Genomic DNA, 17,260 nt, shown 5'->3' on the forward strand with positions numbered 1-17,260 from the left:
TCCACCCGAGGAAATAGTCTCTGCCCGTCCACTCTATCAATCCCCCTCATCATCTTATAAACCTCTATTAAGTCGCCCCTCATCCTCCTTCTCTCCAAAGAGAAAAGGCCCAGCTCCCTCAACCTTAAGACCTACCCTCCAAACCAGGCAGCGTCCTGGTAAATCTCCTCTGCACTCTCTCCAATTCCTCTCCATCCTTCTTACAATGCTCTTACTCAAGGATGGCAGGTTTTTACTGCTTCATTCCCTCAGGGGAGGTGTGTGGGCATTGTTGGCCAAGGTGGGAGGGGTCTCTCTCTCCGAAAGCTGCTTGGGGTTGGGGGGGGGTGCTCCGAGAGACCTACCTGTCCGCTCTCTAGGTCCAGCACGTGCAGGTAACCCTCGCTGGTGCCCACCACCGCCAGTCGGCCAGAGGGCGAGACGCTCGCACAGCGAGGCACCGTCGGAGTCGTCATCACCTTCCTGAGACAGAAAAGGGGGTGGTGGGTGCGAAAGAAGGAGGGGGTATGGTTTTTTTTTTGGGGGGTGGTGGTGGGGGGGGAAGGAGGGAAGGAGAAAGGAACAAACGAGGCAGGTCAGCAAGCGAAGGCAAGACGATATCTCTCAATATCCCACCCCCACCGTCATTAGAAACATAGAAAAACTACAGCACAAACAGGCCCTTCGGCCCACAAGTTGTGCCAAACATGTCCCTGCCCACTAGGCTTACCTATAACCCTCTAGCTTACTAAGTTCCGTGTACTTGTACATCTCCTCTGTACCTACTCCCCAGCACCTTAAACCTGTGTCCTCTTGTCATTCTCTACTCCTCAAGCCTCACCCCCAGCTGTGGCACACTCTGGCCCAGGGTTGGGGGGCGGGGGGGGGGGGGGGGGGGTGCATGACAGAGTTCTGTGTTACAAGTAGGTTTACATTAACACTGCAATGAAGTTACTCGTCGTCACACTCCAGCGCCTGTCCTTTGACTTGATTTATTATTGTCACATGTATTGGTACATAGTGAAAGGTATTGTTTCTTGCACACTGTACAGACAAAGCATACCATTCATAGAGAAGGAAAGGAGAGAGTGCAGAATGTAGTGTTACAGTCATAGCTAGGGTGTAGAGAAAGATCAACTTAACGCGAGGTAGATCCATTCACAAGTCTGACAGCAGCAGGGAAGAAGCTGTTCTTGAGTCGGTTGGTACGTGACCTCAGACTTTTGTATCTTTTTCCCGATGGAAGAAGGTGGAAGAGAGAATGTCTGGGGTGCCTGGGGGTTCTTAATTATGCTGGCTGCTTTTCCCGAGGCAGCGGGAAGTGTAGATAGAGTCAATGGATGGGAGGCTGGTTTGCCTGATGGACTGGGCTACATTCATGACCCATTCATTGCCCAAGGTCCCTTCTAAATTCCAGTGAGTAAAAGCCCAGTCAATCCAGTTTCTCTTCCTGTATCAGTCCTGCCATACCAGGAATCAGCCTGGTGAACCTTCGCCGGACTCCCTTAATAGCAACAATGTCCTTCCTCACACTAGGAGACCAAAACTGCACACAATACTCGAGGTGCGGCCTCATCAAGGTCCTGTATAACTGCAGTAAGACATCCTATACTCATACCCTCTTGCCTATGAAGGCCAGCATGCCATCTGTGCCACCTCACAGCCTGCTGTACCCATACTTGATTTGATTTATTATTGTCACATGTATTGGGATACAGTGAAAAGTATTGTTTCTGGCACGCTATACAGACGGAAAGGAGAGGGTGAAGAATGTTGTGTTACAGTCATAGCTAGGGTGTAGAGAAAGGTCAACTTAGTGCGAGGTGGGCCCATTCAAAACTCTGACGGCAGCAGGGAAGAAGCTGTTCTTGAGTTGTTTGGCGCATGTATCTTTTTCCTGACGAGAGAAGGCGGAAGAGAGAATGTCTGGGGTGCGTGGGGGTCCTTAATTATGCTGGCTGCTTTCCTGAGCCAGAGGGGGTATAAAATCCTGATGGGACTGGACAGGCTGGACACAGGAAGACTACTAGGGGTCACAGTCTAAGAGTAAGCCATTCAGGGCTGAGATGGGGGAGAACTTCTTCACTCAGGGAATTGTGAACCTGTGGAATTCTCTACCACAGAAAGCTGCTGGGGGCCACTTTGTTAGATCGTGTCCAAGAGGGAGCTGGACGTGGCCTTTGCGGCTGAAGGGACCAAGGGGTATGGAGAGAAAGTGGGAGCGGGACACTGAAAGTGCATGATCAGCCATGGTCATATTGAATGGTGCTGCAGGCGCGAAGGGCTGAATGGCCTGCTCCAGCACCTACTTTCTACGTTTCTATGTTAAGCCTCCTCCAGGCCCTCTTCAAGGACTTAGAACCACTTAGAAAGGAAACCAGAATTAGAGGGCACAGCCTCAAAATAAGGAGGGGGGGGCGGTTTAGAACAGAGTTGAGGAGGAACTTCTTCTCTCAGAGGGTGGTGAATCTCTGGAATTCTCTGCCCGTTGAAGTGGTGGAGGCTGCCTCGCTAAATATGTTTAAGTCATATTAGATAGATATCTGATCAATAAGGGAATTAAGAGTTACGGGGAGCTGGCGGGTAAATGGAACTGATCCACTATCAGATCAGCCATGATCTTATTGAATGGCGGGGCAGGCTCGAAGGGCGAGATGGCCTACTCCTACTCCTATTTCTTATGTTCTTATGACTTGACGTCCTTCCTCAAGTGCGGTGCTCAGAATTGGATATGCGGACTGTGAGAGGACGGCTGCAACGATAATGAGAACAGTAGCTTTAAAATAGCTACTCTGGCTGAGAGTGAAGCACGCTGGGAATTTTAGTCAATTTACAGATCAAAACAGACGCAGGTCGTAAAGAGGCTCTGGTCCGGGAGCTGTGATCTGAAGCTTCCTGTGTTGGGCAGGTAAGGGAAGTTGTTTACATTGTCCAAGACATTGCGGCTTCGATTTATATGGCTGCTGTGTATGGTTCATGTCAAATGAACTAAGTGTAATAGCATTGTTTGCAGGTAATTTCAAGTAAAGGACAGTAAAGTTTATTTATTCATTACAAGTAGCCTTACATTCACACTGCAATGAAGTTACTGTGAAAATCCCCCAGTCGCCACACTCCGGTGCCTGTTCAGGTACACTGAGGGAGAATTTAGCACGGCCAATTCACCCAACTTGGACATCTCTGGACTCACTGGATGTTCATAGAATATCACAGAACCCTACAGTGCAGAGAGTCGGCCCATCGAGTCTGCACCGAACGCAATCCCACCCAGACCCTACCCCCATATCCCTACATATTACACCCACTAATCCCTCTAACCTATGCATCCCTGGACACTAAGGGGCAATTTCTTAGCACAGCCAATCAACCTAACCCGCACATCTTTGGAATGTGGAGGAAACCGGAGCACCGGGAGGAAACCCACGCAGACACAGGGAGAACGTGCTAACTCCACACAGACAGTGACCCGAGCTGGGAATCGAACCCAGGACCCTGGAGCTGTGAAGCAGCCGTGCTAACCACTGTGCTACCATTCGAGCTATGTGATCAGTTTCTGGTTACACAGTTGGTTGGATGACAGAATCTTCCAGAAGCGAGTGGAGCATTGTGGATAGAGAGACACACGAGCCTTTGTTTGGCAGCGGTAACTCAAAGAGACCAAGCACTGCAAGAAGATCTGTGCCCTGAAGGATGCTTCTGAGAAGGAGGAGATAGATTCTGCATTGGGGATACTTCTTGACCAAGGTTTTCCTAAACTTGGTAGTATCTATTTTCCGTGAAATAGTTAAAATTGAGGTTCAGTAAAAATTGAAGTGCAGTTTAAGAGTTAAAAGTTCAGTGGAAAGTTAATGTTCAGTTAGAGTTAAAGTTGAGTCAGGAGTTAATGAGTTGCAACTGTTGATGTTTGAGTTGGGGACTAGGAGTGTTAAATAGAGAAATAATTGAATTATTGTCCTTGTTTGTCTCATTAAACTGGAAGGTATTCAAATTAAAAGCTGTATAATAAAATTGAAACTCCCACTGAGGCCTCCTCCCACCTCAGCCTACCCCAACCCCCCCAAAACCCTACACCCCACTCTCCTCCCAAACCTGAGCCCCGACAGTCAGGAGCAGGAGTTCACTCACCCCTCGGTGGGGGCTGCAGCCTGTGGCTTATTGGTCCACTCGATAAGACGGAAGCTCTCCGGCACCTTCTCAGACGGCTGGCCGGGTCCTCCGCCGTCAGCCAGCAGCAGTCGGCGGGCCTGCGCGCAGACGGGCGATTCGTCGGGCTGGTTCAGGGCCTGCTGCCAGAATAGGACGGGGTCCCGGGACAGGACGGGCGTGTTGGCGAGGACAAAGTCCCGGTAAGGGCTGACCTCCGAGAGGGCGCCCTGACTCTCTGCGTCTGGATAAAGAAAGGGGGAATTATTATTTTTTTTTTTTTACACACACAAATTTGCCGGGTGACTTCTGCACGAACAAAGACGTTAAACTCGATAATATTGGCCAAGAAACTTCAGCCACAATCCCATTGGACACTGGGACACCCAATGAAGCAGCCCACAGAGCGCCACGAGGTGAGGAGTTCCGGGGTATGACTGGGCAGCACTGCCTGGACAATCCCGAGTGCGTCAATTGCTGCACTATCAATTGAAGATAATCAGTTGCACTCAACGTGGCTGCTTTACGCTTGCTACAAATGGCACCCATATTTAGCACTGTTGCCTCCCAGCGCCAGGGACCCAGGTTCGATCCCGACCTATCTGCGTGGAAGTTTCCCGTCTTTGTGGGTTTCCACTTAGAATGGCCAATCCACCTAACCGACACATCTTTTAACTTTTGTAAAAAAAAACTTTCCAGTTCGGGTCACCACACCTTAGCAAGAATGCAAATAGACTTCTCAGAGAGGTTCAAGGGTGAGAAACTTTAGCTACAAGATCACGTTAGAGGAACTGGATTGCTTGCTCTCTTTTGGAGAAGCAAGAAGTCTCACAAAACCAGGTTGAAGTCCAACAGGTGTATTTGGAACCACGAGCTTTTGGAGCACTGCTCCTTCATCCGGTCAGTGGACAACCTGTTGGACTTTAACCTGGTGCTGCAAGACTTCTTGCTGTGCCCACCCCAATCCGACGTCAGAGCAGCAGAAGGAAACCCACGCAGACACGGGGAGAATGCGTAGACTGCATGGTTGGGGGGGGACAGGGACTCACGGTAGAGGTTGAAGGTCGCGCAGAGCTGCGGCAGCATTCCGAGACGCACATGGAGCGATGAGAAGCGGAGGTTGGTGAGGAGGGAACCGAAGCGAGTAATCTCCCCTGACAGGATCTGCAACGGGAGAGGAGAAAATAGTCAAAAATGGAATCCAGACACCCAAACAGCAGAGGCCAAAACCTCACCCACATCTCAACATCTCTCCACACCCCCCACCCATCGCCAACCCTAGTAGAATCCCAGGGGGTGCAGGGGGAGTTGGAAAGAACTTCCAGTCATCCTGGAGCATGCTGGTTCCAACACCTAATCAGCACTAAGGAGGAGGTTCTGAACGGTCAGTGTGAAGATCCAGTCAACAAATTTAAGAGGCAGGGCCACGAGAGGTCCTCATCCCAGGGTTGGTACCCGAGCCACGGGCAAATTGGTTTTGCCAAGATGTCTGCCAATATGGTCCCCCTTAGGTCCAGGTCATCAACAATCCTGGTTCCTCCACGCCAACGCTACAATTAAGAAAGCCCACCAATGCCTCTACTTTCTCCGGAGGCTAAGGAAATTTGGCATGTCCAACCCCAGTTTCTCGTGTACATTCTCCCTATTGTACACCCCCTCAGTATCTCATGTACATTCTCTCTACTGTACACCCTCCAGTATATCATGTACGCTCTGACACACCCCAAGCTTGGACTTAGCGAAGATTCATACCAGGTGGTGCGGGAGGTCGCTGAGTGTCTCGGGGTCACAGGCAGCGAATGTTCCGTTTCCCTCGGGGTCCGTCAGTCTCCAGAGGTGAACTGTTGGCAACGAGGGCAAATTAAAACAATATTTCCACTTCTCGATTTGATCCAACCTGTTCGGCCTTCCCTCAATGGATGGCACGCTGGCACAGTGGTTAAGCACTGCCGCCTCACAGCGCCAGGGACCCGGGTACAATCCCCAGCTTGGGTCACTGTCTGTGTGGAGTTGCACATCCTCCCCGTGTCTGCCTGGGTTTCCTCCGGGTGCTCTGATTTCCTCCCACAGTCCAAAGGTGGGTGGATTAGGTCAATTGGCCATGCTAAATTGTCCCTTAGTGCCCAAAGATGCGCAGGTTAGGTGGATTGGCCATGCTAAATTGACCCTTAGTGCCCAAAGATGCGCAGGTTAGGTGGATTGACCATGCTAAATTGACCCTTAGTGTCCAAAGATGTGTAGGTTAGGTGGATTGGCCATGCTAAATTGTCCCTTAGTGTCCAAAGATGTGCAGGTTAGGTGGATTGGCCATGCTAAATTGTCCCTTAGTGTCCAAAGATGTGCAGGTTAGGTGGATTGGCCATGCTAAATTGTCCCTTAGTGTCCAAAGATGTGCAGGTTAGGTGAATCGGCCATGCTAAATTGCCCCTTAGTGCCCAAAGATGTGCAGGTTAGGTGGATTGGCCATGGTAAACTGACCCTCGTGTCAGGGGGATTAGTAGGGTAAATACGCGGGGTTATGGAGATAGAGCCTGCGTGGGATTGTTGTCAGCACAGACTCAATGGGTTGAGTGGCCTCCTTCTGCACTGTAGGGATTCTATGATTCTAGTAAGACAAACACCCTTCAACCCAGGAATCAGCCCAGTGAACCTTCTCTGCCTCCTTAAGGAGACCAAAACATATATCCAGTATTCCGGATGTGGTCTCACCAAGGTTCCCGTACAGCTGCAGCAAGCAGCATAGAATCCCTACAGTGTGAAGGAGGCCATTCAGGCCATTGAATCTGCACCACCTCTCTGAAAGAGCACCTTACCCCAGGCTCACCTCCTCATAGTTATCCTGATAACTCCATGCGTTCAGCATGCTCAATTCACTTAACCTGCCCATCTTTTAGGAGGCAGAGAGTGGGGGGTCAATGGGTGCTATTCGGATTGGCGGATGGTGACTAGTGGAGTGCCCCAGGGGTCAGTGCTGGGGCCTCAGCTATTTACCATTTATATAGATGATCTGGAGGAGGGAACCGAGTGTAGGGTGTCGAAATTTGCTGATGACACCAAAATTGGTGGAAAGGCAAATTGTGCGGAGGGTGTGGAGAGTCTGCGGAAGGATCTAGATAGGCTGGGCGAATGGGCCAGGAAACGGCAAATGGAATTTAATGTTGGCAAGTGCGAGGTGGTCCACTTTGGTAGGAATAATGGTAGGAAGGATTATTACTTACGTGGAGAAAAACTGCAGCAGGCGACGGTGCAGAGGGACCTCGGGGTCCTTGTGCATGAGTCGCAAAAACCCAGCTTGCAGGTACAGCAGGTGGTCAGGAAGGCGAATGGGATGCTGGCCTTCATAGCGAGGGGGATTGAATATAAAAGTAGGGAGGTCTTGCTGCGGCTGTATAGGGCGTTGGTGAGGCCACAGCTGGAGTACTGTGTGCAGTTTTGGGCGCCGTACTTACGCAAGGATATTTTGGCCTCGGAGGGAGTGCAGAGGAGGTTTACTAGGCTGATACCGGAGTTGAGGGGGTTGAGCTATGAGGAGAGGCTGAATAAATTAGGCTTGTACTCGTTAGAGTTTAGAAGAATAAGGGGAGATCTCATTGAGACGTAGAAGATGATGAATGGGATGGATAGGATAGAGGTGGAGAGACTCTTCCCGCTCAGAAAGGATAGTAGGACTAGGGGGCACAGCCTCAAGATAAAGGGGGGGGCAGTTTAGAACGGAGTTGAGGAGGAACTTCTTTACTCAAAGGGTGGTGAATCTCTGGAATTCTCTGCCCGTTGAAGTGGTGGAGGCTGCCTCGCTAAATATTTTTAAGACACGGGTTGATGGGTTTTTGATAAGAGAGGGGATTAAGGGTTATGGGGAGAGGGCGGGAATGTGGAACTGAGCCACGACAGATCAGCCATGATCTTATTGAATGGCGGGGCAGGCTCGAAGGGCTAGTTGGCCTACTCCTGCTCCTATTTCTTATGTTCTTATGTTATCTTTAGAGACTGAGGGACAATTTACCATGGCCAATCCATCTAATCTACACCTCTTTGGATACTAAGGGACAATTTAGCATGGCCAATCCACCTAACCTGCACATTTTTGTTAATTCTCCTTGCGCTCCAATGACCAACATGTATGTCACTCAATCAACCTTGCTAAAATCAGATTATTGTCACAAAATGGTTGCCCCGTTTCTGGCATCAGGCTTTACTGGCCGCCAAGCACCCTGGGACATCCCAAGGTCCTGAGAGTTCCCAGCATCCCGCTGGACTGGGGCAACGCTGAGAGGCGGCTCTTTGTGGGAGCTTGCTGTGCACAAAATGGCTGCCCTTCTGTTGCCATTACGTTTTAACGGGGTGGGGTGGTGCTGTGGGCCAGCGAGAGTGTTCACTCACCTGCCAGGAGGAGATGGAGCCTCCTCTCCCGCTCACTGTCCCTCAGGTACCTCTGCTGCACAGCATCCCGGAGGAGAGCGGTGGACAGGCGGAGGCGGGAGCTGAGCCGCTCTGCCGGGGCCCAGACCCCCATTACACTGTCAACGGGAAAAGGAGGGAGGGAGGGAAGAGGGAGGGAGGGAGGGAGGGAAGAGGGAAGAGGGGGGAGGGAGGAAAGAGGGAAGAGGGGGGGAGGGAGGAAAGAGGGAAGAGGGGGGGAGGGAGGAAAGAGGGAAGAGGGGGGGAGGAAGGGAAGGAGGGAGGGAGGGAAGGAAGGAGGGAGGGAGGGAAGGAGGGAGGGAGGGAAGGAGGGAGGGAGGGAAGGAGGGAGGGAGGGAAGGAAGGAGGGAGGGAAGGAAGGAGGGAGGGAAGGAAGGAGGGAGGGAAGGAAGGAGGGAGGGAAGGAAGGAGGGAAGGGGGAGGGAGGGAGGGAGGAAGGGAAGAGGGAGGGAAGGAGAAAGGAGGGGAAGGGGGAGGGAGGGAGGAAGGAAGGGAAGGGGGAGGGAGGAGGGAGGGAGGGAAGGAGGAGGGAGGGAAGGGGGAGGGAGGGAAGGGGGAGGGAGGGAAGGGAAGGGGAGGAAGGGAAGGGGGAGGAAGGGAAGGAGGGAGGGGGGAGGAATGGAAGGGGGAGGAAGGGAAGGGGAGGAAGGGAAGGAGGGAGGAAGGGAAGGAGGGAGGAAGGGAAGGAGGGAGGGAGGGAAGGAGGGAGGGAGGGAAGGAGGGAGGGAGGGAAGGAGGGAAGGAGGGAAGGAGGGAAGGAGGGAGGGAGGGAGGGAGGGAGGGAGGGAGGGAGGGAAGAGGGAGGGAAGGAGGAAAGGGAGGAAGGGAAGAGGGAGAAAGGAAGGGAAGGGGGAGGGAGGAAAGGAAGGGAAGGGGGAGGGAGGGAGGGAGGGAAGGGGGAGGGAGGGAGGGAAGAGGGAGGAAGGAAGGGAAGGGGAAGGGGGAGGGAGGAGGGAGGGAGGGAGGAGGGAGGGAGGGAGGGAAGGGGGGAGGGAGGGGGGGGGGGAGGGAGGGAGGGAGGGAAGGAGGGGCGGAAGGGGGAGGGAGGAAGGGGAGGTGGAGGGGTGTTTGGGGGGAGGGTGTTGGTGGGGAGGTGGGTAGGAGAAGAAAAGGGAGGGAGGAGAGACAGAAGCAGAAATTCAGTGAGCCGCTCTGGCCAATAACAGATTCATTCCGGAAACTTCCTCGGCACTTTGACCCTTCGCTGCAGGGTACTGTCCCACGCCCTCTCTCTCCCCTGACCGAGTCTCCTCCAACTCCCGTTCGCCACCCCACCCACATATCGACTCGCTCTACGATTCATGTACACGGACGTCCAGATCCCTCTGTAACTTTCCACAATCGCTCTCCATTTAAATCATTTCCTGCTCGTCTCGCCTTCCTGCCAACACGGTCAAACTCTCAGCTTCCCACAATATGCCCCATCTGCCAGTTTATTGCCCACTCACTCACTATCCCTTAACATACTCTCTGTGTCCTCCCCACAACTTACCCTCCTACCCACACGGCACCACCAGCAACAATGTCAGCGACCGAGGGGGCGGTGGCGAGCGAGGGCCGGCCACTGAGGGGGGAGGGGAGCGAGGGCCGGCCACTGAGGGGGGGAGGGGAGCGAGGGCCAATGACTGAGGGGGGAAAGGGGAGTGAGGGCCAATGACTGAGGGGGGAGGGGAGTGAGGGCCAATGACTGAGGGGGGAAAGGGGAGTGAGGGCCAATGACTGAGGGGGGAAAGGGGAGTGAGGGCCAGCCACTGAGGGGGGGAGGGGAGCGAGGGCCAGCCACTGAGGGGGGGAGGGGAGCGAGGGCCGGCCACTGAGGGGGGGAGGGGAGTGAGGGCCAATGACTGAGGGGGGAGGGGAGTGAGGGCCAATGACTGAGGGGGGAAAGGGGAGTGAGGGCCAATGACTGAGGGGGAGGGGAGCGAGGGCCAATGACTGAGGGGGGAAAGGGGAGTGAGGGCCAATGACTGAGGGGGGAAAGGGGAGTGAGGGCCAATGACTGAGGGGGGAAAGGGGAGTGAGGGCCAATGACTGAGGGGGGAAAGGGGAGTGAGGGCCAATGACTGAGGGGGGAAAGGGGAGTGAGGGCCGGCGACTGAAGGCGAGGCAAGTGTGGGTCAGCGACTGAGGGGCAGCAATTCAGGGGGAGGGTAGTTTAGAAGAGTGAGAGGGGATCTCATAGAAATGTATAAAATTCTAACGGGGTTAGTAGACAGGGTAAATTCAGAAAGAATGGTCCCAATTGGGGGTGGGGGGGGGGTGTGCGATCCCAGAACTACAGGGTCATAGTCCAAGGATTAGGGGTAAACCTTTCAGGATTTTTGATTTGATTTATTATTGTCACGTGTATGAAGATACAGTGAAAAGTATTGTTTCTTGCACACTACACAGGCAAAGCATACCATTCATAGAGAAGGAAAGGAGAGGGTGCAGAATGTAGTGGTACAGTCATAGCTAGGGGTGCAGAGAAAGATCAGCTTGATGCGAGGTGGGTCCATTCAAAAGTCTGACGGCAGCGGGGAAGAAGCTGTTCTCGAGTCGGTTGTTGAGTGTTGTCAAACGTTTGCATCTTTTCCCCAACGGAAGAAGGTGGAAGAAAGAATATCCAGGACGCGCGAGGTGCTCGGTTATGCTGGCTGCTTTTCCAAGGCAGCGGGAAGTGTAGACAGAGTCAGTGGATGGGAGGACTGAGGTGAGGAGAAATATCTTCACCTCGAGGGTGGTGAATGTGTGGAATTCACTACCACAGAAAGTAGTTGAGGCCAAAACATTGTGTGATTTCAAGAAGAAATTAGATCAAAAAGACCACCGTTTATTTATTAATCACAAGTAGGCTTACATTAACGCCGCAACGAAGTTACTGTGAAAACGCCCCAGTCGCCATACTCCGGCACCCATTCAGGTACACGGAGGGAGAAATTAGCACGGCCTAATGCCCCTAACCAGCACATCTTTCAGATGTGGTTCACACTGCTGCCTCACAGCGCCAGGGACCCAGGTTCGATTCCCAGCTTGAGTCACTGTCTACACGGGTTTCCTCCCGGTGCTCCGGTTTCATAGAGACATAGAACATTACAGCACAGTACAGGTGCTTCAGCCCTCAATGTTGTGCTGATCTATGTCCAATCCCAAGATCAAGCTATCCCACTCCCTATCATTCTGGAGTGCTCCATGTGCCCATCCAACAACCACTTGAAAGTTCCTAAAGTGTCCGACTCCACTATCACAGCAGGCAGTACATTCCACACCCCAACCACTCTCTGAGTGAAGAACCTACCTCAGACATCCCTCCTATATCTCCCACCTTATAGTTATGCCCCCTAGTAACAGCTATATCCACCCCAGGAAATAGTCTCTGCACGCCCACTCTACCAATCCCTCTTCATCTTATAAACCTCTATTAAGTCGCCTCTCATCCTCCTCCACTCCAAAGAGAAAAGCCCCAGCTCCCTCAACCTTTCCTCATAAGACCCACCCTCCAAACCAGGCAGCATCCTGGTAAATCTCCTCTGCACTCTCTCCGATGCTTCCACATCCTTCTTATAGTGAGGTGACCAGAACTGAACACAATATTCCAAATGTGGTCTTACCAACATCCGGTATAGTTGCAGCATAACCCCACGGCTCTTAAACTCAAACCCCCAGTTAATAAACGCTAACACACTATAAGCCTTCTTCACGGCTCTATCCACTTGAGTGGCAACCTTCAGAGATCTGTGGATTTGAACCCCAAGATTTCTCTGTTCCTCCCCATTCCTCAGAACCCTGCCGTTGACCCTGTAATCTGCATTCAAGTTTGTCCTACCAAAATGGATCACCTCACACGTATTAGGGTTAAAATCCATCTGCCACTTTTCAGCCCAGCTCTGCATCTTATCAATGTCTCTTTGCAGCCTGCAAAAGCCCTTCACCTCATCCACTACTCCACCAATCTTGGTTGTCATCAACAAATTTACTGACCCACCCTTCAGCCCCTTCTTCCAAGTCATTGATAAAAATCACAAAAAGCAGAGGACCCAGCACTGACCCCTGCGGTACACTGCTGGTGACTGGCCTCCAGTCTGAAAATTTTCCCTCCACCATCACCCTCGGTCTTGATTAGCAGAGTAGCTTGGAAGCAAGCTGGAATTACAGCTCCGAGTTCTACTCTCCCTCATGCCTGGTATGGAGGGGAGATCCTATGAGGAGAGGCTGAGGGATTTGGGGTTGTTTTCGCTGGAAAGAAGGCGGCTAAGAGGGGATCTTATTGAAACATATAAGATGATTAGAGGTTTAGATAGGGTGGATAGTGATAGCCTTTTTCCTCTGATGGAAAAATCTAGCACGAGGGGGCATGGCTTTAAACTAAGGGGGGGTAGTTATAGGACAGATGTCAGGGGTAGGTTCTTTACCCAGAGGGTGGTGAGGGATTGGAATGCCCTGCCTGCTGCAGTTGTAAATGCGCCTAGTTTGGGGGCGTTTAAGAGATTGGTGGATAGGTTTATGGACGAAAAGGGATTGGTTTAGGTTAGTGGGTCATTGTTGTTTTTTTTTAACTGGTCGGCGCAACATCGTGGGCCGAAGGGCCTGTTCTGCGCTGTAATGTTCTATGTTCTATGTTCATGCATGTTGAATAAAGCTGTTTTTGTTGAAGTTCTACATGGTCAAGGAAGACTCAGTTTATTCATTCCCACCAACAATTGGCACGGTGAGCAGGGTACCAACACCGGACGACCAGGGACCATGTGGCTCCAATTCGGGTGAGCACATTTAATTTACCACCTACAGTTAGGGGAGAGATCCCACATTAGCCGTAGGTAGGCTTTAAGTTGCGCTACCAAGGAACCGTAGGAAGGAAGAGTCTGACCATGTGGGTTTGAATAAAAACACACAGAGGAATACTGCATGCCCCGGGCATAGAGTTGTGTGAGAAATCTGGGAGACCAGGTGTAGAGCTATGACAGAGAATACAGCACATCTGGGGCTGCGTAGGGGAATTAAGAACATAAGAAATAGGAGCAGGAGTAGGCCATCTAGCCCTTCGAGCCTGCCCCGCCATTCAATAAGATCATGGCTGATCTGTTGTGGCTCAGTTCCACATTCCCGCCCTCTCCCCATAACCCTTAATCCCCTCTCTTATCAAGAACCCATCAACCCGCTTCTTAAAAATATTTAGCGAGGCAGCCTCCACCACTTCAACGGGCAGAGAATTCCAGAGATTCACCACCCTTTGAGTGAAGAAGTTCCTCCTCAACTCCGTTCTAAACCGCCTCCCCCCTTTATCTTGAGGCTGTGCCCCCTAGTCCTACTGTCTTTTTTGAGCGGGAAGAGTCTCTCCACCTCTATCCTATCCATCCCATTCATCATCTTATACGTCTCAATGAGATCTCCCCTCATTCTTCTAAACTCTAACGAGTACAAGCCTAGTTTATTCAGCCTCTCCTCATAGCTCAATCCCCTCAACTCCGGTATCAGCCTAGTAAACCTCCTCTGCACTCCCTCGGTCTGGACATAAAATTGCAAAGGAGAATTCCACGGGTAGGAAGGATTAAAAGGTCTCACTCAATGGGTGGAGGAGTATCTGCGAAGGAGAATTCCACGAGAGTAGAGGGTGTAAAGCTAGGCAGAAGTGATAAGACAAGTGCCAGTATAGGGGATCTACAATGGGGCCCTGAGGGAACTTTCATACAGATGATAGTGAATCACGATATAAAATAATTAAGAAGACGAGGGAGAAGAGATACAATTTGGATGCATCCGCAGATGAGCAAACGGCCTGGTGAATGAGTCAAACTAAAAACAAGTATGAGAAAGGGGGAGAAAGTCGCAATAGCAATATTAAAAATATCAAGGAGCGAAAATACAACATGAACAAAATACAACAAGGAACAAAAATACAACAGGGGCGGCACGATAGCACAGTGGGGTTAGCACTGCTGCTTCACAGCTCCAGGGACCTGGGTTCGATTCCCACCTCGGGTCACCGTCTGTGTGGAGTTTGCACATTCTCCCCGTGTCTGCGTGGGTTTCCTCCGGGTGCTCCGGTTTCCTCCCACAGTCCAAAGACATGCGGGTTAGGTGGATTGGCTGTGCTAAAATTGCCCCTTAGTGTCCTGAGATGTGTAGGTCAGAGGGATCAGCGGGTAAAATATGTAGGGACCTCCCACAGTCCAAAGATGCAGTGGATTGGCCGTGCTGAATTGCCCCTCAGTGTCAGGGTAAATACGTAAATATGGGGGTAGGGCCTGGGTGGGATTGTGGGGTCGGTGCAGACTCGATGGGCCGAATGGCCTCCTCCCGCACTGCGGGGACGCTACGAAACCGGAGCACCCGGAGGAATCCCGCTCAGACACGGCGGGAGGACCAGGAGTGACTATCCGATCAGAACTCTTTGTGATAGGGAGTGGGATAGCTTGATCTCGGGTTCGGACATAGCTCGGCACAACATCGAAGGGCCGAAGAGCCTGTGCTGTTCTATGTCCTCGAACGTGCAAACTCTGCAGAGTGACTCAAGCCGGGAATCGAATCCTGGTCCCGGGTGCCGTGAGGCAGTAGTGCCAACCACTGTGCCGCCCACGCTCTTGGGGCTAAAGGGTGTGAGGGGATATGGGCAGAAGTGAGGGGAGGAGGGGGGGGGGGCGCGAGGGGAGGAGTGGGGGGGGGGGGGGTGGCGAGGGGAGGAGGGGAATGATGAGCCATGATCATAATGCTTACAAAGGATAGCAGGACTAGGGGGCACAGCCTCAAGATAAAGGGGGGAGCAGTTTAGAACGGAGTTGAGGAGGAACTTCTTCACTCAAAGGGTGGTGAATCTCTGGAATTCTCTGCCCGTTGAAGTGGTGGAGGCTGCCTCGCTAAATATATTTAAGTCACGGGTAGATAGGTTTTTGATAGACAGGGGAATTAAGGGTTATGGGGAGAAAGCGGGAAAGTGGAACTGATCCACTTCAGATCAGCCGTGATCTTATTGAACAAAGAACAACACCGCATGGGAAACAGGCCCTTTGGCCCAACGAGCCCGTGCCGCCATTTCAACATTGAGAGTTCCCACTCCACCCCTGACCCTTGTCTAGGCTTACGGCACTCCACATTGGAAACCAGGCTGAGGGGGGACTAATTTAGGGACAATATGTTAACACCAATCAGCCTAAGTGAATGGCGGGGCAGGCTCGAAGGGCTAGATGGTCTACTCCTGCTCCCATTTCTTATGACCTTAGAACATAGAACATTACAGCGCAGAACAGGCCCTTCGGCCCACGATGTTGCGCCGACCAATTAAAAAAGCAATGACCCTCTAACCTAAACCAAACCCTTTCCATCCATAAACCTATCCACAGATCTCTTAAACGCCCCCAAACTAGGCGCATTTACAACTGCAGCAGGCAGGGCATTCCAATCCCTCACCACCCTCTGGGTAAAGAACCTACCCCTGACATCTGTCCTATAACTACCACCCCTTAATTTAAAGCTATGCCCCCTCGTGCTAGCTTTCTCCATCCGAGGAAAAAGGCTATCACTGTCCACCCTATCTAAACCTCTAATCATCTTATGTGTTTCAATAAGGTCCCCTCTTAGCCGCCTTCTTTCTAGCGAAAACAACCTCAAATCCCTCAGTTTTATTGTATTTTTATCATCTTATTGATGGATCATGGAAGGGGCTCAAACGGCTGAATAGCCTCCTCCTGCAGGTTTCTACGTCACTGAACCTCTCGCTCGCTGACCGAGGGATTGTGTGTCCTTACCATCGGAGACTTCGCATCAAGCGGACAAAGGTCGCCATGGGGACAGGCCTACTAGGCTTCTGGGCCTCTTCCATCACCTCCTCCCACCTGAGCGGGGGCTCTCCAGCTCTCAACCCCCTGTTAGTGCACAGGATTGAGTAGAGATCTCTCTCCCGCAGGCCTGTGAGAGAGAGAGAGAGAGAGAGAGAGAAAGTCAAACAAAACTTATAATCAGTGCTCCTCATATCGAACCCCGTACCTGTCCTGGGAGTGTTTGATGGGAGGGACAGTGTAGAGGGAGCTTTACTCTGTATCTAACCCCGTGCTGTACTTGTCCCTGGGAGTGTTTGATAGGGGGACAGTGTAGAGGGAGCTTTACTCTGTATCTAACCCCGTGCTGTACCTGTCCTGGGAGTGTTTGATGGGGGACAGTGTAGAGGGAGCTTTACTCTGTATCTAACCCCGTGCTGTACCTGTCCTGGGAGTGTTTGATGGGGGACAGTGTAGAGGGAGCTTTACTCTGTATCTAACCCCGTGCTGTACCTGTCCTGGGAGTGTTTGATGGGAGGGACAGTGTAGAGGGAGCTTTACTCTGTATCTAACCCCGTGCTGTACCTGTCCTGGGAGTGTTTGATGGGGGGGACAGTGTAGAGGGAGCTTTACTCTGTATCTAACCCCGTGCTGTACCTGTCCTGGGAGTGTTTGATGGGGGGACAGTGTAGAGGGAGCTTTACTCCGTATCTAACCCCGTGCTGTACCTGTCCTGGGAGTGTTTGACGGGAGGGACAGTGCAGAGGGAGCTTTACTCTGTATCTAACCCCGTGCTGTACCTGTCCTGGGAGTGTTTGATGGGGGGGACAGTGTAGAGGGAGCTTTACTCTGTATCTAACCCCGTGCTGTACCTGTCCTGGGAGTGTTTGATGGGGGGGACAGTGTAGAGGGAGCTTTACTCTGTATCTAACCCCATGCTGTACCTGTCCTGGGAGTGTTTGACGGGAGGGACAGTGTAGAGGGAGCTT

General features: G+C 52.0%; 1 protein-coding gene across 1 annotated transcript in view; it reads right to left on the reverse strand.

Annotated features, from left to right (window-relative positions):
* LOC145340291 (telomerase protein component 1-like) overlaps positions 1-17,260 on the reverse strand; it is a gene marked incomplete at its 3' end in the record, with an annotated part of 53,180 nt that overhangs the window by 12,767 nt on the left and 23,153 nt on the right. Inside the window, exons 13-18 of the mRNA XM_080184733.1 lie at positions 16,263-16,422; positions 8,503-8,639; positions 5,875-5,963; positions 5,172-5,286; positions 4,105-4,366; positions 345-462 (exon numbers count right to left, since the gene is read on the reverse strand). Coding sequence (XP_080040859.1) covers positions 345-462; positions 4,105-4,366; positions 5,172-5,286; positions 5,875-5,963; positions 8,503-8,639; positions 16,263-16,422 — 881 coding nt within the window. The remainder of the gene's footprint in view (positions 1-344; positions 463-4,104; positions 4,367-5,171; positions 5,287-5,874; positions 5,964-8,502; positions 8,640-16,262; positions 16,423-17,260) is intronic.

Source organism: Carcharhinus amblyrhynchos, unplaced genomic scaffold, assembly GCF_965287045.1.
Source record: "Carcharhinus amblyrhynchos unplaced genomic scaffold, sCarAmb.v2.hapA scaffold_902, whole genome shotgun sequence".
Classification (NCBI taxonomy): domain Eukaryota; kingdom Metazoa; phylum Chordata; class Chondrichthyes; order Carcharhiniformes; family Carcharhinidae; genus Carcharhinus; species Carcharhinus amblyrhynchos.